General features: G+C 59.8%; 1 protein-coding gene across 1 annotated transcript in view; it reads left to right on the plus strand.

Annotated features, from left to right (window-relative positions):
• Window positions 1–16,259, plus strand: part of LOC110571357 (calpain-8) — a 23,376-nt gene extending 7,117 nt beyond the window's left edge. The window contains 11 exon segments of the mRNA XM_044916204.1: window positions 703–714; window positions 3,041–3,249; window positions 4,384–4,420; window positions 7,596–7,664; window positions 9,734–9,791; window positions 11,182–11,246; window positions 13,941–14,009; window positions 14,349–14,427; window positions 14,649–14,765; window positions 15,500–15,558; window positions 16,236–16,259. Of these exon segments, the coding sequence (XP_044772139.1) occupies window positions 703–714; window positions 3,041–3,249; window positions 4,384–4,420; window positions 7,596–7,664; window positions 9,734–9,791; window positions 11,182–11,246; window positions 13,941–14,009; window positions 14,349–14,427; window positions 14,649–14,765; window positions 15,500–15,558; window positions 16,236–16,259 (798 nt within the window).
• Window positions 16,260–21,840: the final 5,581 nt, after the last annotated feature.

A 21,840-nucleotide genomic window follows, 5' to 3' on the forward strand; every position in this document is an offset into this window, starting at 1 on the left:
GGTTTGTAGGAAGCACCTGGTTGTAGGGGGGCACCTGGGGTCATAGGGAGCACCTGGGGTCGTAGGGGGCACCTGGAGTCATAGGGGGCACCTGGGGTCTTGGGGAGCACCTGGGTTTATAGAAAGCACCTGGTTGTAGGGGGGCACCTGAGGTTGCGGGGGGCACCTGGAGTCGTAGGGAGCACCTAGGGTCGTAGGGGGCACGGTTCCATGACCCCCTAACTGACTCCTAAGGCTCTGGATGTCTGCAGTCTAGAGAGCTGGGTCGGTTGAAAGCCTGTCACCAACTGGGGAGCAGCCTTGATGCCCCGGAGGCTGAGGAGGCCCGCGTGTCTGTCCCACTCCCTGGCCCCCATCATCTTCCTGCTGTGACGACCGGCTCAGGCCTGTTCCCCAGGCTCAGGATCCTGCATTTCCTTCCACGGGCCTCGCCGCTCTGGGTTTGGGTGCAGGCACGCAGGTCTGTGAGATATTACCTCTCATCAAGCCCCCCAGGAATGTGGGGTCCTCGCCGATCACACAACTGGAAAATAAAGTAAAAAACCAGCCCCTTTCCCCCTTCAGACTTCTAGGGTGCACTGGTCTCAGACAGCCTCAGAGTTCACCCAGGACAGTCTGTCTGCATGATGTGGGGAGGGTTGCAGGGCACAGAGGGCGGGCCTCACCATCACTTGTGACCTGCTCTTTCCTTCTGCTCCGCAGGTCCCCAGAGAGGTACGTGAGCCCTGGCCGAGGCCTCGTTCTCCTTCGTGAGGATGTGGCTTGGCGGCCTTTGGGGGCAGGCACGCCACAGGGGTTGCTTCCTCGGAGGGAAGCTGGTTCTCCCACACAATCCGGTGAGCCAGTGACCCTGGCACGTGGCACAGACGATGCTGGGTCCCACCCCGAGGCCCCCCAGGAGGGGACAGTGGTGACCTTCGCGCCCGTGTGCCTGGTGGTTTGCTCGGAACCAGGTGGTTACAGCGTGCCCAGGCTCCTCTATCTGGAGACAGGAATGAATGCCCTGCTCTCTGACAGGAAAAGGAAGGGCCGCTTGATCTGATTGGCTCCGGCCCCTTCCGTGTCTCCTCGGTGACACACCGTCCTGTCCCACTTAACATCTGGGGTTTCCTGCTGATGCCCCCTAGCTGCCCCTGTACCTGGCTGGTTAAAGGGAGAGCCCCTGACAGACAGTGCTTTCGGGGGGGAGGAGGGCCCAGCCCGGCTTGCACTAAGTCAGGCCGCGTGCGAGCCAGCCTCTCCAGCAAGCCCCTCTGTGGCTGCAGGGTGGACATGCCGGGTGTGCAGGCTGCATCCCAGACATGTCGCTGCACAATCTCGGGGGTGATTCTGGCGTGCAGTCGAGGTTGGGAACCCCTGGTCCATGGTGGGGGCCCTCTGGGGTCGACTGTGTTAATGACGTGGAGGTGCGTCTTCCCGCGGCATCGCTGGGTCCTCACGCTTTCCCAGATTTGCCAGCTGTGTGGCACATGCCGACGGGGGCCCATGTTCTCAGGACCCCATTGGTGCTGTGGGCCGCCTGCCGGCTGGCTCCCAAACACACATCACTGGTTATAGAGCTCACGTGGAAGCAATACGGATGATGGGGAGCGCACACTTCTTGGCTACGAGAAAATAATCCAAATCTGTGTCACGTCTGGGGTGGTGGTTCCCATCAGAAATGTCCCCTGTGTGTGAGACAGCGATCACACGCACACACGATGTGCTTCCTGGGGCCCCACACGTGTCACTGTGGGTCCTGTGCACCGTCAGCAGCTCCCCAGCTGCTGCTCCAGGGACCCCGGGCTTCTGAAAGCTGGGGGCCTTGCTGAGACAGGTTGTGGGTCGGGGGCCTGGTGGGGCCCCTGGAAGGATGGAGGGACCCCTTCTTGCCTCCAGTTCCATGTGGGCCCCCAAACAGGGCTCTCTAATCTGCCGCACCGGGGACCTTGCTGGAACTGTGAGCCTCTTTCCCGTGGAGAGAGTGCGCTTCCTGCTTCACCTCTACTGAGTGCCTGTTCCTGGGGTCCCCTGCCCCCCCCAGCTGAGTCAGGGATGGCAAGAATGGTAGTAGCTCCCTAACACCTCGCCCTTGGCGGGGCCCCTGCTGGCCGCCCCTCTAGCAGTCTCCTGCCCGGAATATGGAAGTCTGCGGGGGGCCTAAGCGCATTGGCTGCCCTTGGACCTAGGTCAGCAGGAACTGGCTTGGAGATCCCCCTACAGTCCCGACCGGCAGGGGCGCTGGGGGCAGGTGGCCCCACTTTCCTCCTCTGCTTAGCAGACCTGCGATCCAAAGCAGGTCTGGTGACCGTGGATGGATGCCGTCCCCTCTGGGGTGGGCGTTCCAGGTCACACAGAAGCCACGGCCCTGCGGCTTTTCAGCACCCGCCCTCTGACGCAGGCAGCTTGAGGAAGATTGGTCGTAAAGACGCAGCACCACGGGAGGCTTAGTCACCGAAATGACAGCCCGGGCACCCTGCACTCACTAATTAGCCTGCGTCACACACCAGCCCCTCCCACCACCAAGCAGAGGGGCCGCGGGGCGCCTGGGGGGCCTCCCAGAGGACTGGCCCTCCGCTTGCAAACGGTTTCCCAGAAGCAGAGGCAAACGGGCCCTTCTGGCTGCTTTGGCTTGAGGAGCAGGATTTCAGCTCACCCCCCAGCCTCAGGCCTGAGCTGGGGGCTCAGGGCCGCCCAGTTACAGCCTCAGAGAAGGGTCTGCGGGATCAATAGTGGGGTTCGTGAGGGAGATCCCCAGGGAGGAGCGCAGTGTGCACCCGAGACCCTGCTCTGCAGCCCTTCGCTTAACCGGGGAGGGGGCAAGGGGTCGGTCACCGTGGCATCAACAGGGTTGGTGTCTCACACACGGGGCCTGGTGCCAGAAGTGCCCAAATACACCTGCTGGGGGACACGGGAGCATCCTCAGCAGAACCCAAGGCCTCCCGGTTCGTAGCCCGGCATTAAAAATCAGCCATCCCCAAATCGGAGCATTGGGACCACACTCTGGAGCCGCCGTCTTCCACGATTCCAAGGGACATTCACCCTGCCCTGCTTTGTGCAGCTTCAGGGCCACACAGACACGCCCCTGGGCCGGAACTTCTTCCTGGGCTGCCAGCCCTGGGTGCGCTCCAGCACCCACGCCAACCTGCGGGAGGTGTCCGGCCGGCTGCAGGTGACGGCGGGGGAGTACCTGATCGTGCCATCCACCTTCGAGCCCTTCCAGGATGGAGAATTCTGCCTGAGGCTCTTCTCACGGAAGGCCAAGGCCCTGTGTGTATCCTGTCTTCCTGCGGTGCTGGGGGCCGGGGGCACGTGTGGCCTGGCAGGTGCAGGGCCTGGGTCATAGCCGCCGTGGCCCAGACGGAATCTGTAAAATTCCCTGTTCCCACGGGTCCTTCGCTCGGTGTCCCCTTCCCTCCCCTGTGGATCTATGGGACACCAGGCTGTTGGCTCCCAACAGGTCGAGGCTGGGCAGAGGGCTTTCCTCCATCAGGGATGATCCCTGAGCCCAGGGAGTGGGATCCAGAGGGGTCACTGCCTCCTCCGCACATACCCATGCACATGCATCACACTCATGCACTCACATGCACACGCACCACACACCTGCACATACCCATGCACTCACATGCACACGCTGCACACATACCCATGCACACACACCACACCCATGAACACACATGCGTGCACATGCACAAGCTGCAACACACCCATGCACATGCACCACACACAGGCATGCACATGCCACACACACCCCCATGCACTCACATGCCACACACATGCACATATCACACATATTATACACCACACATACTGCACACAGGCACACACTGCACATATCACACACACATGAATGCACACCACACAATACACACACATACCACACAAGTGCACACACACACATGCCACACACACATACACATGAGTGCACACACCACACACATGCACACCCATGCGCACCCCCCACACACTGCACACATACATGCATACAACATACACCGCACATGCACTTACACCACACACCACATACGGGTTTGCGTGCACACACGGCCTGTGGGCTTGCTGGCTCATTGTCCAGAGGCAGTGTCTACAGGGATTCACGGAGCTGGGTCTCCTGGGGAGGAGTGACCAGGTGGTGAGAGAATTCCCCGAGTAGGGCCACCAGGGCAAACATTTCAGGTTTCATGAAGGGTCTGGTGACAAACCCTGGGGGGGGGGGGGGGGGGGCTGCGGGGAGAAGGGAGGGATGTGGGTCAAGATTCAGTCCGTGCAGTTTGGTGCTAGCAGGGACTGAGGGTCTTGGGTGGGAAGCCAATGCTTCAGAAAAGTAAAATGCTTCCTGAAAGAACCCGGTCAGCTGTCCTGTTTACTTACCATATTTGTTTTTCTCCTTTCTTTGTGTTCCAGGGACATGGGGGCTGTGGTGGCTGGAAACCCACATGAGGTATGAAATCTTTCAGAACAGAAGCTCTGGCACTGTGGCATACCAGGCATTCGAGGTTTCTTGTTGATTTGTAGAAGTTCTTTACATATTAAGGATGATGACCTTTTATTCGTCAGGGCCACAACATTTCCTAGGCTCTGGTCCTTCCTGACAAAGACGGGACAGCAGCAGGGTGACCCAGGCTGGGCGGCTCATTCCTACCCCTGGGGGCCGGGCGTCTGTCCCCCGCATCCGTCGGTGGGACCCTCAGACAGAATGGGCCTGTGCTCTTGAGCAGTTCTGGGCGGGACAGAGAAGGCAGTGGGAGGGAGAGTTCAGCCCCTGCTCTCAGACCTGCAGGCTCTTGGGGACAGATGGTGGAGGCTCATGAAACCGATGAAGGAAAGCTCATCCAGACATGCCGGAGACGGGTCTCAGGCTGTGTGCGAGGGGTCTGGGGGTGCTGGAGTGAGCACTCAGTCTGGGGGCCCTGTGGAGGGGCGAGGTCAGGGCAGAGGCCGGAGGAGGAAAGTGCGCCCGCTCCCGTCCTCAGCCCGCTGTCTTTTTCCTCCGGTGGCCCTTGTGGAGTCTGCTCCGTGAGGGGTCATGTCGCGGGCCGCCCTGCCCTGTCTGCACCAGCACACGCTGGGGGTGGGCGGCTCTGTCTTCACGGGGCCACTGCCGCCCGTCGGCCCCGTGGCTGCGGGTTCGGGTCTGACTGAGCTGGGCTGGCAGAGGAACCTGGCGGGTTTGCACGCTCCTGTTCCTGCAGGCGCGAGAAGCCCTGGGGTCCATTCACTCACTCATTCATTCGGTGTTACTTTATGTTTTTAAAATAAATTCCAGTAGAGTTCACACAGTGTTCTCTTAGCTTCAGGTTAGCTCTGGGGCTTACGTCACGAGCTCATGAGACAGAATCGCCCGCCCCCACTGTCCGCGTGGAGCATTCCAGTCAGATCCTGGACGGCCGGTGCCCAGCAGCGCCCCCGCGCGGGTCAGCGGGATGCCTGCACCGTCAGCGCTTTCCAGGCTGGCGGCTCCTGGTGATGGAGCTGCCCCGCCCCCACTCTGCTGCGGGGAGAGTCCCAGCCTCCTCGTGGACTCCTCTCTCACAGCGGCCTCTCTTGCTGCTGTCCCAGGGGTCAGAAAGGCCCGTGTGCCCGAGTGGAGGGCGTGGGTCTGAGCCTGCAATTCTGGTGGTAGGAGCTAGCCTTCCGCTCCTTTTTGGTTTCTGTTAACTTGACGGAAGGCTGGCCCCAGGCTCCCATAGCACCAGGTTGCCAGGAGTTCAAGCCCAGGCATTGCGGGGGCTCCTGTCTCCCCCTCCCGTGGTCTCGGGGTTTCCTGAAACACCTGCTGTTTCACAGGAAGACTCTTCCTGTTGCAGGTGCTCACCACTCTTCCTTGGGACGCCCCAGTCTCAGCTCATGGTTGCTGCTCCTGAGTTGCCCGGGGGCTTCTGCACGAGCTTGGGGCTCTGACCCTTTGTGAGCCAGGAGCCCCCAGCCTAGCGCCCAGCCTTCCCTCATGAGGTCCTGCAGAGATGCGCGAGGTTCACAGAGATGCATGAGATTCCCAGGATTCCAGGGCCCCACACACGCACACAGACGCACACGGGGGTCACGTCTGTGGGGGACTCAGGACTTACAGATTGCAGGGACGGCCCCTGCCACGTGCCAGGCGTCCAGGAAATCTCTTTAAAGGAATAAGCAAACTGCAAGGTTCCACATACGCCATCACGCAAATGCCTCTTGTTCCCGTGATCTGTGTGCGGTGCTCCCACCTGGTGGCAGTGTGCCTGCCGCCCACCTGCGTGTGCCCGCTTCCGTATCCTGGCTTTGTGGCTTTTGTTGTTTGGTTTGTAATTTCACAACCCCTCCCCCCAAGGATGATAGAATCTACCCCCACGTCCGGAGTCAGTGGACATCCCACTAGACTTCGGCGTGCAGTGTATTGTGTGATGGGAACAACGTAACCCGTTTATTCTACAAAACCTCTTGAAAGTCACGTACGTGTGATGACAAGCATTTATCGTTTTTCTTCTGGAAAGTTCAGACGTGTTCTCGGATTTGCTCATTGCATGTGTAAGCGGTAGGGAGGCATGGCTGTCCCCCCACTGCAGACAAGGAGGCAGCCCCGGGGCTGCAGGCGTGTTTGGCCCCCAGAGCATGTGCTCTGGTTTTCTGACTAAAGGCGGAGAAGCGCATGAGCTGCCGCTCGGACCTTGGACTGCGGCTCCAAAGCCGACCAGAGGTGCAGTCTTGGTGTTAACTGCGCGTATGCCGTGTGGTCCACAGTGGGACCCACCCCACAGAATAGTCATGAGCAGTAAGGGAATTAATCCGTGAGGTACCTGGCGGGTAGTGAGCCCCCATCAACGGCGAGCATGGCCACCGTCCTTGTTACTCCCGTCCGTACGGTGTCGCTGGGCCACGTCCGGCCTTTTCTGCTTCTCCGGGCGATGGTTTTAGAACGTGGACTTGGCTTTCTGGGAACTCCTGAAGCCTCCCGGAAAGTGTGTGACTTCCTGTCTGTCGGTGGGGACGTTGGGAGTGGGGCCCCCGTCAGGCCGGAAGTCCCTGGACAGACCCAATCACGTAACGTTTGTAACTTTGATGGGACTTTGACTCCATCAGCTGGTGTTTGCTTTTGGAAGGAGCGCCGGGGAGCAGCCTCGTCATTTAACCACAGACTGAGGGAGTAGGGAGGGTGCTAGGAGCCCGGGGCAAACTGCCGCGTAGCCCCTCCCGTGTCCGAACCCTGTCTTCTGGCTCCGACTTCTGCTACGTCCACTAGGCTGTGACCCCAACTACTTTCGAATCCTGTGGCAATTTGAGAGTCTGAGGAACGCTAGGAAAACACACATGGACACTACCCAACATGTTCACGTGGTTTCTGGGGTTCACAGACTCCTGGGAGGTCTCTGGGGGGGCCTCTGGGGGCCCCCAGGCCAGACGGAGATTCTCTGCAGTCAGTCCTTCTGTCCTTCTCCAAAGCGATTATGGGTTGAAACTGGAAATTCAGGTCTGGCGGGATCACCTCCCCACATCTGGGAGGCAAGGCCGCCCCGCGCCCCACGGAGCCAACACCGGCACGTGGTGGGTGTGCAGTAGGAACAGGGAGTGACGGATGTGAAATCTTCGTTCTCCCAGCGACCCCCCACCCCCTGCTAACTCTGTGCTGTGCTTCCCGTCAGCCGCACCCCGGCGATGTGGACCAAGAGGACGGCCAGTTCGGGAGCCTGCTGGGGAAGCTTGCGGGGAAGGTGAGTGGGGCCAACACACCCTCCCCACGGGCAGGAGGGTGGCCAAGACCTCAGGCCGCTTCAGCCTCTGTCCCCTGGCGTCTCCGTGAGCCGAAGGGTGAGGGGCCCAGCTTCTCTCCGCGGCCTCCTCCCGTCTCAGTTCTGGGCTCCTCCCTGTGTTGTAGGGACAGTGATGGTCCCAAAGCCGTGTCTCCCTGCATCGACGGACCCTTCAGGAAAGAGAAAATCCACAAGTAGGGCAGCAAGACGTCCTTAAATCGGTATGCTTCACCTACCCTGGCTGCCGCCCTCGCTGCTCGGCTGCGGCGTTCACACCAGGTCTGGTGCCAGTGGTGCCCCTGCCCCTTTCTGCCCCGTGCTGTGTGCAGACTTGGGTTTATCACGTTCCAGGCCTGTGGGGCCATGTGGCCCCATAAGTAGAGTGGATGCGCTGCTCTCTGGGGGGTACTGGAATGTACCCCAGGGCCTTGGATGGTGTCTCGGCTCCAGCTGCTGCACCAAGCCCCGCGGACAGCCCTTAAACAACAGACCCTGATTGCTCCCAGATCCGGGGGCCGGCTGTCCGATGTCCAGTGCAGGGGCCGTCCGTCCGAGGTCCGGTGCAGGGGCCGGCCGTCCGAGGTCCAGTGCAGGGGGCCTGACGTCCGAGGTCCGGTGCAGGGGCCCGGCCGTCCGAGGTCCGGTGCAGGGGCCCGGCCGTCCGAGGTCCGGTGCAGGGGGCCTGACGTCCGAGGCCCGGTGCAGGGGGCCGGCCGGCCGAGGTCCGGTGCAGGGGCCCGGCCGTCTGAGGTCCAGTGCAGGGGGCCGGCTGGCCGCGGTCTGGTGCAGGGGCCCGTCCGTCCGAGGTCCGGTGCAGGGGCCGTCCGTCCGATGTCCGGTGCAGGGGCCCGGCCGTCCAAGGTCCGGTGCAGGGGGCCTGACGTCCGAGGTCCAGTGCAGGGGGCCTGACGTCCGAGGTCGGGTGCAGGGCACTGGCCGTCCGCGGTCTGGTGCAGGGGGCCGGTGTCTGGGCTGAGCCCCCTTCCTGGCTGCAGACAGCCTCCCCACGTGCTCTCCTGGTGGAGAGAGGGGCCAGGGGGCTCTGGGGCCCCTTTGCAAGGGCTCTGATCCCACCGCAGGGACTCCACCCTCACTCGGGGCCTGGTCACCTCCCGTACACGCCCCTTCCTGAGACCATCACACTGGGCTCAGCCTCCCACACAGGGGTTTGGGGGACACACACGTTCAGTCCTTAACAGAAGGGGAGAAACAGTACTGTCCACCCCGGGGGACGTTCAGGACAGAGAATGGAATAGAAAAAAATATGTCAGAACCCTTTGCAGGAAATGAAACTGCACACACAGTTCCTTCACTGTTGAAGAAGTCTCACAAAAATGAGTCTATTTCTGCTTTATTTGGATGCTCAGAGCAGGATCCCGGGAGCTGCACCGGGCCTGGGCGGTGAGGCCGCCAGTACAAAGGATGAAACCACAAGCACAGGGGAGGAGACGCGGCTGAGGTCACAGGGTCACTTGGAACCAGACCCCAGCCCCGCGCCCTTCTCCATACCTCCTGTGTCCTGCCCAAGGCCTGTCCCATCTGAGATTAAAGGGCAAACCTTCCCTCTGGCGCACTCCGGAAATCTTCCCTGACACCTCCACACCCAGTTTGGGGGGCTCCTGCGTGAGATGCCGCCTTAGGAGGGGGTGCTTTGGCTGAGACCGTGTTAGGTTTCGAGTCGCAGCTCTGTCACCTGGCGGCTGTGAACCTGCAGAAATAACATCACATGAATGACACATTCCATCGAGCGTGTATATGGTGTTCACAAGTTTACAAAACCACAGGTCCTTACTCCATTACGGAGGCCACATCGTTCTGAGGTCACAAGGACGCTTGGCGGCGAGCGCGTGGCTCCTGGTCCCGCCTTTGCCACACTCCCGCCAGGCTGTGGGGGACCCCAGAGGAGCTGAGAACTAGAGTTTCTAAAGATGCCCTGGCGCCTTTGGACGTGCGGTCTGGTCTACATCAGCCTCAGACCCTGGAAACTTGCCAGGACCTGGTGTGACTCACATTTGGGTTCCTCTTTCCAGGATTCTGAGATCGATGTCCATGAACTCAGGACACTTCTGAATGAGGCCTTTTCCAAAGGTAAGTTCTTCCTTGGAACTTTCCAGAAAGTTTGTGGGAGCCTAAGAGAGGTGAAGTGTGGGGGGTGGGGGCGAGGGACGGGTGCGTGTGGGGGTCAGGCTTGGGGTGATGAGCTCTGCAGATGCAGATGCAGAAGGAGACCCTGGGGGCATGAGGGTGTCCAGCAGGGGGGCAGGGGTGATGCTGCAGGAAGGATTGGGGGGGTCCTGGGAGGAAAAGCTGGGCTGAGGGTGACCTGACCTGTGACGTCTCCCCAGACATACCAGGTTGATGCTGTGGGACAGTGCAGATTGAGGGCCTATTCCATGGAGCTGTGGTTCCGACTCCCAGGTCCTGGCTTCTTGTCTGGCCCAGGATGGGGATGGACAGGGGGACGGGTTAGGGACAGGGATTGGGACGAGGTTGGGGATGGGGACAGGGATGGGGACAGAGATGGGGACGGGGATGGGGATGGGGTCGGGAACAAGGATGGAGATGGGGACAAGGTTGGGGATGGGGGTGGGGACGGGGATGGGGATGAGGATAGGGATGGGGTCGGGAACAAGGACGAGGATGGGGACAGGGATGGGGATGGGGGTGGGGACAGAGATGGGGACAGGGATGGTGATGGGGACGGGGATGGGGATGGGGACGAGGATAGGGATGGGGTCGGGAACAGGGACGAGGATGGGGACAGGGATGGGGACGGGCTGTCTGAGGCTTCCCGCTGGTGGAGCGAGGGCCAGGACTGGGCTGAGATGTAGGACGCAGAGGAAGAGGAGAAGGCCCAGCGAGAGCCCTCGGGCCCTCGAGAGACAGGCTGGGGCTGAGCGGGGCGCAGGTCCTGGCTGGACGGTCTCCGCTCTCTGCTCCACCCTGGCGTCTGCTGAGAAGGGGTGAGAGAAGAGGGGACGGCTGCAGGGTCTTTGGCTTCCAGGTGCGGCCAGGTAAGGTGGGGGCCAGGGAGGCAGCTCCAAGCAGGCGCCAGCCAGTGAGCAAGGTGTCAGGGCTGTCCTCCAGGGCCTGCCTTTAGACCCTGCCCGCCCCTGCTGGTGGCAAATTATTCAAGCTCTCTGGGTCTTCGTGTCCTTGTCTACAGAACGGGAATGCTGATAGTTCCGACCACGGGGGGCGATTCTGGGGACGAGGTGTGGGGGCTCGCCCCTACAGAGTTAGCTGTCCTGCTAGGAGCGAACCGTGTCCAAGCGCTGCGCTAGGAACTCGCATTGTCCGCTTCATCCGCAGCTGGCCTCTGGGGCAAGTATCATTATTGCTGTTACTCCCCCTGGCGGAGGAGGGGACCGGAGCTCAGGGTTAGCTTGAGGGGCTGCTGAGCAGCGCACCTCCTCTGGGAGGTTCTCTCCCGCCTTCAAAGACCCGGATCCCCACCCTTTTCCATTTGAATGTTCAGAAGCAGACGTAAAATTCCTTGGATTCGACCCCAACACTCGCAGGGAGATGATCAGCTTGATGGACGTATCCTTTGCCTGTTGCTGTATTTTCCCTTTTCCCTGATTTTCGGGACTCCTGGACCTTTCCTGTGAGAAGGGAGGGAGGGCGCGAGCAGGGGCAGCCGCAGTGGTGGAGTGCCTGGAGCCCGTGACTGTGCTGCCCGCGCGGTAGAGAAAACTGTGCCGCCTCGTTTTGCTCCTCAGGACGCTCACGCTTGTCCCCGTTTCCCGGTGAGGCTGGTGAGGTGCTCCGGGTTTCAGCCAGTGAATCCAGAAACGGAAAGTGCTGGACATTGTGCCTTCCTCCCCTTAGTCCCGCCAGGCTCCCCTCCCCCTTCCCCCCTCCCCCACCCACTCTCTCCTCTCCTCCTTCTCCCCTCCCCCTTCCCTCCCCCTCCCCCCACTCTCTCCCCTCCCCCTTCTCACCTGTCCCCTTCCCTCTCCCCTCCTCCCCCCTTCCCTCCCCCTCTCACTCTCTCCCCTCCCCCTCCAGTCTGGTCTGTCTCCTGTAGTAACACAGCCCTCCCACAGCCACCACCACTAGTTTAGAATTATCACATGAGGTAAAATCTATTTGTTCTCTCTGACTTGATTTAACCCTCACTTTACACTGAAGAATGTGTAAGAGTGTTTGGAAGGAATGGAGGAGGCTAGAACATTCTAGGTGGAAGGAACAGCTTAAGTGAAGGCTCAGAGGGAGAATGGTCCTTGCGGGGGGTGGGACCAGGTCACCATCCTCCATCGTGTGGATGGTGAAGGCAATTTCTTTGAAACATGGATGCTTGGAGGGTTCTCCTCAGTGTTAGGATGAGGCTTGATGACCTCGAGGTGGGAGGCATGACTGGTTTGTATGGCAGTCATGCAGAGGGGTTCTGCAAACGTCGTGTGTGCTGATCCCCCAGGATTATCAGCGATGGAGAGAGGGCGCTGTCCCTGTGGTCCAGAGCCACAGACACTGGGGCTCTTCAGCCCTGTGTCCTTCTGTGAGGCCAGTGTGCTTAACAACTTATTCGTGGGCCACAAAGAATGGTTAAGTGTTGATTCACTTTGTTGCAAAGAGTCCCTTGGTCTCTGAATCATCTTCTTGAACTCACCACTGACTTGGTTGTCGATTTGGGAGCTGCTAGCCCCCCGTCTTCCCCACGGTGTTTGCTTCTCTCGTGGCTCCATCACCTTTGGGGGTGTGTGTCCCACAGTGCAGGTGGTGTGGGTGGTGGTTCTGAGCCAGGACATGCTGCGGACCTGCCCATGGAGACTTTGGTGACACCGACAGCTTTATCAAGATACAACTCACACACCTGACCATGAACCCACTTACAGGGTACCATCTGATGGGTTTTAGTAAATTCACAGTTGTGCAAACATCACCACCCAGGTTAGAGCATTTTCGTCACCCCAGAGAGAGACCCTGTACCCATATGAGCAGTCACTCCCCATTCCCCCTCAACTGTCCTGACCTCTTTCCTGCAAACACCAGTCCACTTTGTCTCCACAGACCTGCCTATTCCAGCGAGCTCATTTATGTGGAAGAATACATCACACAGCCCGTTATGCTGGAATTTTCCACTTGGCCCCATATTTCAAGTACCATAGCATTAGCACTTTGTTGTCCGTGGGATTTTTAAAAATATGGTTGCCTGAGTCCTGGTGCTGGAGATGCTGACTCAGCAAGTCTGGGACAGGGCCTGGGTCACTGTAGCCATTCCGTCAGGCACTGAGGGTCCCCGTGTCATGGGACAAGGTTTGGAGCAGACAGGAATCTCTGTTCCGGCTCCAGTACTTTCCGGGTGTGGAAATTTGGAGAAGTTCCTCTATGCTTTGAACCTCAGTTTCTTGTGTTGGGAAGTGGGTTAAAACTGGAGCCCCTGTGGTTGCTGGGAGGGGGGTGTGGGGTTCAGAGACCTGAGTACCAGCTCCCTCTGCGGTTGCGTTCCTGGCGAGGGATTGAGGCTGTGGTGTCTCCGACCCTCGGTGTGGATCATGGACACGAGAACCACACTTACTTAAAGAGGGTGGTGTACGCTCTTGGGTGTTTGGCTCGTTGGACAATGTGGGGCTGGCAGTCTGCCGCACACCCTTGTGTGTCTGTAACACACCGGTGTATCGATTAGCTGTGATTCCGGAGAATGGGTGCTTTCAGAGCCTTAACTCCATGAGGGTCCCCATCGTCTAGCCCAGGGTTCCGTTAATGCTGGTCGAGTGAGTGTGAGCTGGACAGAGGGAGTCCCCAAACCCCCGGGGCTGAGTGGTGGCCTGTGAGCCAGCCACATCCCGGTGGGAGCTCCGAGCCCCTTAGCGGCACGCTGACAAATGCGTGCAAACCATGCGGCTGAGCATCCCAGTCCCGTGCTCCTGACTTCTCTGTTAACATATGACATTCTTACCAACGAGTTATTTCAATGACCACTCACGGAGTTTAAATCTGGAGGTGTCTTTCCAGCTATCCTCGGCCAGCCCACTGCAAGCCAGGATGACGAGGGTGTTGGATCTAATGAATGACCCTGCTCCAAGGTCCTTGGGCTCGTGACCTCAAAGGGGGGCCGTGGGGGTGCCTGACCCTTTCATCTTAATTTGAGTTGGCTTCCTGCCACCCTTCCCACGGTGACCCCTGGGACCCCACACGGGTGGTTCACTGAGGCCGTAGGGCACGCGCTGTGGTCACAAAAGAACATGGCGCACAGGCCTCTGGTTTGGGCGTGTTGGCCTTGACCATGCCTAGAGCAGAGGCATGGGCACCTTGGGGCCGGCGGAACTCGGGACGCTCGGGCTGAAGATTCGGAAGTACCTGGTAACTCTTCTCTCCTCTGGGCTCTGTCCCCCGTCGGTCAGGTCTGTGTCTAGCCCCTCGCCCCTCCCTGCCCCGCACCTCCCCCCAGTCTGACCAGAGTCTAAGTGTTCGAACCCAGCACAAAACCCGGACACGATGTTCAGGGGGGACTAGGGGGCGCTTGTGCTGAGCCCTTCACAGAGAGCCCTGCCCTTTGGCCCCGCTCTTCCCTTTGTTCCGGAAACTTCCTGGGAGGAGTCAGGGAGGTCTCTTCCTCCCGAGGGAGCAGTGGGCAAAGGGAGTCGCTCTGGTGGGGCCTCTGAAGGCTGTTTTCTACCTGGAATCTCTCTGCCGCTCTAGGACATCTACCGGGAAACTGATCACAACCACTCAGGGACCATCGACGCCCAAGAGATGAGGATGGCCCTCGGGAAGGCAGGTGAGACTCGGTCTCGGGACACGATGTGCTCATTTGAAACACTCTGAACGGGATGGCGGCAAAGCTGGTGCTGGAGCCATCGGCCTCATCTAGCACCAGGGCACAGGCTAATCCCCGAGGATTGCAATGGGGGTGGCCAGAGGGTCCGCATCCCATGGAGGAGCCTGGCCGTGTCAGCCCTGAGCCCTGCGCGCCACTGTGACCCAGGTCCCCCGCCACAGGTTTCACGCTCAGCACCCAGGTACAGCAGATCCTAGCCCTGCGGTACGCGGACGGCAGACTCCGCATCAACTTCGATGGCTTTGTGGCCTGTGTGACCCGCCTGGAGACCCTCTTCAGTGAGTTGTCCTGTCCCTCAGCCCCACCCGTTCCGCTGCAGGGCTGGGCGGCGGAGCCAGGCAGGCCTCCTGGGGGAGGCGGCACGAGCTGGCCACGCCCAAGGTCAGGGGCTGCCCTTTCGTGGAGACCCAGAATGCTGCCACATTGGTTGTTGTTGGCGCTGGTGTGGGTTGTCTGACTGCCGCGAGCTGTCAGGCAGCGCAAGTCCTGGGGCTTAAGTGTCTTAGTGTCTTTTTCGGGGTCATGTGCAGAGCCCGTATCAGCTCCCAGGAGGGGATGAGCGTGCTCCCGCCGCCTAGGGCTGTGGGCGCCCACGAAGCTGTCCTGTTCAGGGAGGGGTCTCCTCACTGGGGGTGGGGGTGGTCCCAATGGGAAAAGGCCGGGCCCCTAGAGAGGAAGCTGAGGGAGTGGCTGGCCCACCAAGGGGCAACCGTGGTCTGTCCACAGCCCCCTCCTCCCCCCGCACGCTCCCACAGAAAGAATGAAGTTCTAGAGTCTCAGAGGGTGGAGATGGTGATCGACCACCTCTGCTCATAGCTGCAAATGTCCCCTGGGGCAGAGGGACGCCTGCCCCCAAACCCACGTGAGACACCAAACCTCCATGGAGCTTTCCAGAGTCCCTGCAGCCGGGTGGGCACTGGGGGGTCAGGGAAGGGGACTCACAGGAGGCGGTGGACAGGGGCAGCTCTCTGCGGTTCCGAAGTCTCATATCATTCCTTATTTGGCATTCTAGAACTGTTCAGGCTGCTGGACAAGGACCAGAGCGGCATGGTCCAGCTCTCCCTGGCTGAGGTAGGCGGCTGGGGTTCTGGTGAATGGCTTGCTGATGGGACTTGGATTCTGGGTCGTTATGGGTGCCGAGGGGGGCTTGTTCACAGTGGCCTGTCTTATTTCCATGCGGCTACAATGCATCTTCTGGGGGCCGCACTGCGGGAAGAAATGGGACTGCCCTGCGGTCTTCCCAACACGCATCTGTTATTATCTTGAAGATAAGGCTACGGCTACATTTCAAATCATGTTGGGATACCAGCCCTTGCTAATTTGGATGGAAATGTGGGCGGTGGGTGTGATTTAATGGCTGACTTCCAGGAGCAGATGTTTTAGATTAACAGAGAGAAGGTGACCAGAAACCAGTGGGAATGTCGGTGACCTGTGTCCAGTGATGTGGGAAGGTCTTCCTGGAGGCACCTGGACATCAGCGTTGACCCTGACATTGAGTGTATACATACGTACACACACGCACACACACACACACACCTGTTTGTGGAAGGCACTCTTGGGTCTGGGCCTTTCCTAAGCCACCTGTCTAGAGGGCTCATGGGGTTGGGACTGAGTTAAGGACTCCCAGGCGCCCCCTGGAGCATGGACGCGTCACAGGTCGCACCACGCGGGGCAGGAGAGCGTCTCGGGCACCGTCGCGCCAGCTCCCAGGGGAGCACTGAGCTCACCCTGTGATCCTTCTTTTGCAGTGGTTGTGTTGTGTGTTGGTCTGACCCAGGCGTGTGGACCCCTGTGACACTCCGCACCAGCCTGCCTGCTGCCTTTCTTCCCTTCTTCACGATTCTGCGAGCAAGGATCCGAATGGCATTCACTGGTTGTCCCGTCTTCCCTGCCCATCAGCGTCCCTGGAGGTCCCGGCCTGTCCCACCCGCGCCGTCTGGGGGCAAGGCCTCTCTTTCAGCAGCGTGTAGACAGACCCTGGAGCCCCCCGGAGGGACCACAGTCAAATAAAGTCTGGTCCAAATGGTTCTTGCTTTTCTCTGGCGATGTGCAATGTGCAGAGAGCCCTGCTTCTCATGCTTTGGGAGAGAGGTTTTGGGAAAAGACAGGCCCAGAGCTCCTGGGGTGGAGACGCGGGCGGATCTCTTGGGCGGCCTCTGGGGCAGCGCAGGAAGGAGCATCTCCAGCCCTCCGAGGAGGGGTGTAGGTGGGCTGCTTTCTGCCCTTTTGAGGAAGGAGGGGTGGGCCTCCCTTCTGCACTCGAGGCCCAAGAAGTCAGCGTCTGCCGAGTGGGAGGCAGATCCTTGCTGAGGGATTCCTGACCCACAAAGAGGGAAACGCAGTTCCGGCTGGTTTCTCTCCCTGCTGGACACGAGGATCTTTGTGGCTGGTGAGAAAGTGGATGCCAAGCCGCATGTCCTAAGGGACAGATGGGGCAGAGCTGGCTCTCCCAGGCGGCCTTGGGATGGGAGGGTGAGGTGCTCGGCCTGCTGGGGGCTTGTTCCCACAGACCTGGAGGCCAGGCAGCTGAGATCCGTGTGCAGGCAGCCGGGCTCTGTGGACAGGCCCCTGGGTCGTGCTCCTTGCCCTGCGTGCGTGCGCCTGGCGGGGAGCGGTGGGGAGCAGGCAAGCTCTCTGGGGCTCCCACAAGGACACAGACCCCATCATGGGGCCCCCTCTGCTGGCGCGGGTCCTCGTGGGGCAGAAGGTCAGGCCGAGAGCGGAGGGAGCGGCTTGTGCTGCCGCAGGAGGGGGAACAGGCTTCGTGCGGGGCGGGTAGGCATTCGACACCTGTCCAGTAAACACTGAGCATCAGCTGCATCGTGGGCGTTGTGCGGGCTCCGGCTAACGAGAGGGAAAGATGCCTCGGACGCAGGGAATGGCACGAGAGAAGGCGAGAGCCCAGGAGAAAGAGGCCCGTCCTCTTCCAGAAGGTTCTGTCACTGCTGCCCCGAAGGACACCTCCTCTGCTTTTTCCCATCTTCCTTGCCGTGATCCCACGGCACCTTCTCCTTTCTGTGTCCGATGGAGAGCTTTCAGACTCCTCTTCTGAAGGGGCACCATCTTGGGCCTCCCGAGGTTCGGGTTGTTGGGTAGCGTCTTCTTCCTCTGTTCCTGGGCTGGAAGGACCCGCGGAGCCCGTTGGGCAGCCGTGAGCGCCCTGACGTGCAGCCAGCTGTGTCCTCACTACCCAGAGAGAAGAAGGGGCCCCAGGGAGGGTCCTTGATGGGGATCGTCCCCGGGTGAGGCCAGAAGTGCCACCCTGGAGCGGAAAAGCACCACAGAGACTCGTCTGAAGAAGCTCACGAGAGCTTCCCACTTCCACCTGCATCCGTGAAACACCCACCACCAGTTAATTCCTGAATCCCACAACAACGCCGTCCTGGTTACACAGGGAAGTGCTAGCAGCATGAGGCTGCTATCTAAGGCATACGTGATTCCGATCGATGCTCCCCCAGAAATGGGGTGAGAGATGGGGGGAGGAGGGAGAGGGAGACTGAGAAGGGACTCCTGGCGGGCGGGCGCTGCTGGTCTCGGGGCTGCCTGCTGTCCGGGGGGCTCGGCAGGCTCTCCGCTGAGCCCAGGCAGGAACAGCGTCCTTGGGACCCCTCCCACCTGTGCCAACACCAACGGAAATGTAAATAATAACACACAGACATAGTCACAGCCCGACTCCATGGTGGGGGCACTCACGGGCACCCGCCGTGTGTCACGTCTCCAGGTCCCTGTTTGCACCGTGGGGATTAAAGCAGGGACCCTAGCTTCTTCCTCCCTGTCTGTTTTGTTGTGTTTTTATGGACACATGGACTTTTTACCTTTTTGTGTCTTTGGTATTTATATGAGGTGGGATAGCACATGGAAACGGTGGCTTTCATACCATGTTGGAATATCTGGGTCACCAAACGTCTGTGAGGCTCGTCGAGCATAACTGAGTACCTACTATGTGTAGGGAAGCATGCTACGCTGTCGTCGGGCTACAGACACGCGTGAGATATGACCTCTGCCCTTGGGGGCGTCCCTACCGTCTCAGGAGAGAGACCGCGGCAGAGACAGGTGGCTTCGCCATGAGCAAAAGGCAAAGACAGAGACAGGGACAGGGAGCCGCGAGGGCGCCGGGCTTGCCGGTGGAAGGCTGTGGGTGGTTATCCTGAGCGCTGGGTCGGATCTCAGTCCAGCCGAGACAGGAACCACAGCAGTGGTTAACAGTTAACAAACTGTTAACCTGCGTAAGGTCATAACCAGGAATTAAATGCATGACCAGAGCTCTCAAATGTGTCAGGTGCAGCGGCTGCTACGTGTAGGTTCGGCCACGTTAGCAACGGGACGAGAAGATCGGAGGCGCTAAAGCTTGGAGACCTGGAGGAGAGAGCCCGTGGGACTGAAACTCAGCCTTGGGAGGGGGGCCGTGCCCCAGCGACGCCCACAAGTTCGGGAATAGCTGCCAAGGGGGGTCCGCTGTTGCCAGCGCCTTGTCGGCAGAGCCCGATGTGGACCCCAGGGTGGCTCGCACAGCAGACGCGGGCTCACGAGGGGCTCACCCGCCCGGCTGGAGACTCGCTCAGTCAACACCGACTTCTGGGTGGTCGCAAAGTGTCAGGCACGGTCTAGCTCTGGAGGCGCGGCGGCAGACAATATGGACGGAAATCCGTCTTTGTGGGTTTGCAGCCTGGTTGAGGGAAGCAGACAGGAAGCAGAAGCAAATGGGTGAGTGAGACGGTATCCCCAGCGAATCGGCAAAGAGAAATAAAGCAAGGGGGAGGGGAGAACGTGTGCGAGTGCACGAGCGCCGGGGGCAGGGGCTCTGTTCGGATGGAAAGGTCCTCCCCCAGTCTCGGACTCCTGCAGGCCTGTCTCCTTGTCGGCAGCAGGAGGGAGCGGGCGTGGGGCCACTTCCTTTCCAGCTCCCGGACCCAGCGGTCTGTATTTGGGGAATGAAAGTGTCTGGAAGCCGCTCCTGGATTGGCGGTGGTCACCCCGGGCCCAGGGTGGCAGGCAGGTCTCGGAACCCCGCATGCCAGGGTCCCTTCCAGAGCGGGGGAGAGCTTCCACGTCCTCACCCCTGTTTGGCCTTCCCTCTCCAGCCCACGAAGGCATGAAATTAACAGCAATAACAGCTCATGGCTCTGAGTTTTTCTAAACACCAGGATTTCTGTGAAACACATCACGTGTCACTTCATTCAATCCTTCCTGCTCTGCGGCTCGCAGCTGTGTGGCCTTGGGCCACCCAGTTATTGCTCTCCTTTCTGTCCCTAAATGTTCTCACTTGAAAATGGGGATAATCATTGGACTGACCTCACAGGGTTGTGATCGGCATGAAATGAGCTGGCCCGTGTGTTCAGACCAGCACGTGGCAAATGCTCCGTTGCTGTCTGGCTAGTCACGCTGCACGTGACTGCACCAAGGGGTCCTGCGAGCGGGCACCTCGCTCCCCCCGCTGCTGAGGACAGTGAGGCTCAGAGAGGGGAGGGCAGTCTCGGCTCCAGCTGCACCAAGCACCGCAGACGGCCTGTAAACAACAGACCCTGAGGGGTGCAGGGGGCAGGCTGTCCGAAGTCCAGTGCCGGGGGCCAGACATCCGAGGTCTGGTGCAGGGGGCCGGGTTCTGGGCTGAGCCCCCTTCCTGCCTGCAGACAGCCTCCCTATGTGCTCTCCTGGGCTCTGATCCCACCTTAGGGGCTCCACCCTTGCTCGGGGCTTGGTCACCTCCCACACGTGCCCCCTCCTGAGACCATCACACTGGACTCAGGGCTCAGGCTCCCACACAGGGGTTTGGAGGACACACATGTCCAGCCCATCATGGTGGCGACGGCAGAACGCAAGCCTGTGGCTGTCTGCTCATGTCCACGGCTCATGCCCCATGCTCCTGGGACGGTTCTTGCTAGCCTGGTTCCTCACGCGGGGTCCTGGCCCCAGAGGTCCCTTCCCCTGTCCCCTCCCCTAAGTGCACGGTTTCCAGAGCTTCTTTGAGACTCTCTTGAATTGAGAGGAAAGCAGTTGATGTGTTAATGAACAGATTTCCCAGGGAACCAAAGGGCAGAGGACAAAGCCGACCAGGGAGGAGGCCCTTCTCAGCCGCGTCTTGCGAGACATCATGGGGATGGAGGCCGAGCTGCCCAGCTGCGGCCTCTGTCCCCGATGCCTTGGCCTCCTGGGCGCCTGCCACGGCCAGGGAAGGTGAGCCTGTCTGCACCCAGTGCACCCGGATCACTTGATCTGCTGGACTAATGATCTCTGCCAACGCGATAATCAGCAGGAACGGAAGAGTCAACCAGAGCTAATGCTTTCCAGAGTGCAATGTAATTAATTTAAAATGACTTATTTAGTAAAATGGTAATGATGAGGCTAGTGTCATCTCCCCAGACAACAAGCCTGTTCATTGTTTGCTGCTGATTGGTCTTATGTGTCTCCTACGGCTGTGAACCCATCTCCGGAATGGAGCGGGGGATGGAACTTATTTTTATAGAAGTGGTCACGGTGAGGTGACCATTGCAGAGTATCGAGCACTTTTGGGTGGCCCTCCCTCTCTCCCTGATGGGACCCCATTGTCTGCGTCCCACTCTTGGCGGGGAGGGCCACACCGGGGGCTGCCTAGCTTCGGGGGGCCTCCAGGAAGGGGGCTGAGGGAGCAGTGAGCGGAGTCTGGGGGGCCGAGGTCTGAGCTGCATTGATGGTCCAAGAGCCAGGTCGTCAGGTAGCGGGGGATAGGGCAGAGCCGGGGAGTGGCAGGCGGGCGAAGCTGATGGCCGGGGATCAGGAGGTCAGAGTGGGCATGCGGGCTCTAGAGCAGACTTGCTCACAGGGGACGGAGGAGTCGAAGGAGGGGGCCAGTCGGGACCCCACTTGGTAACTATGGGCCAGGACAGATGGGGGTGTGTCTGGGCCCCGGGACCCCGGCTGAGCCCAGAGTCACCGTCAGTGCTGTAGGCCCAGCTGTGGTTTGGCAAGTGCCCTCAACATTGCCCGTGGCCAAACACAAATGATAAGAGCGGGGGGTGCCCAGCTGGCTCAGTCAGTGGGGCGTGCGACTTGATATCAGGGTCATGAGTTCGAGCCCCACGTTGGGTGCAGAGATGACTTAAATAGGTAGATCAATAATTCTAAAAAATGACAAGTTCTCTGGGAAGCACGATGGTTGGGCCATGTCCCCGCGAGCACGCAGCATCTTCCAGCCATCGGGTTCCGGCACACATGGCAGAGAAGCTGAGAGACTTTCCACCAAGACATGAACAAGCATCTGAATGGAGAGACTGTTCTCTCTTTGGGCAGAAGTTTAGTTTTCTCAAACCTGATAAAAATGAAGTATTCGAAGGAGCAGAGATTGAGAAAGTTTGGACAAGATTCCAGAAAAAGTCA

The sequence above is a fragment of the Neomonachus schauinslandi genome, chromosome 6 (assembly GCF_002201575.2).
Source record: "Neomonachus schauinslandi chromosome 6, ASM220157v2, whole genome shotgun sequence".
Lineage (NCBI taxonomy): Eukaryota > Metazoa > Chordata > Mammalia > Carnivora > Phocidae > Neomonachus > Neomonachus schauinslandi.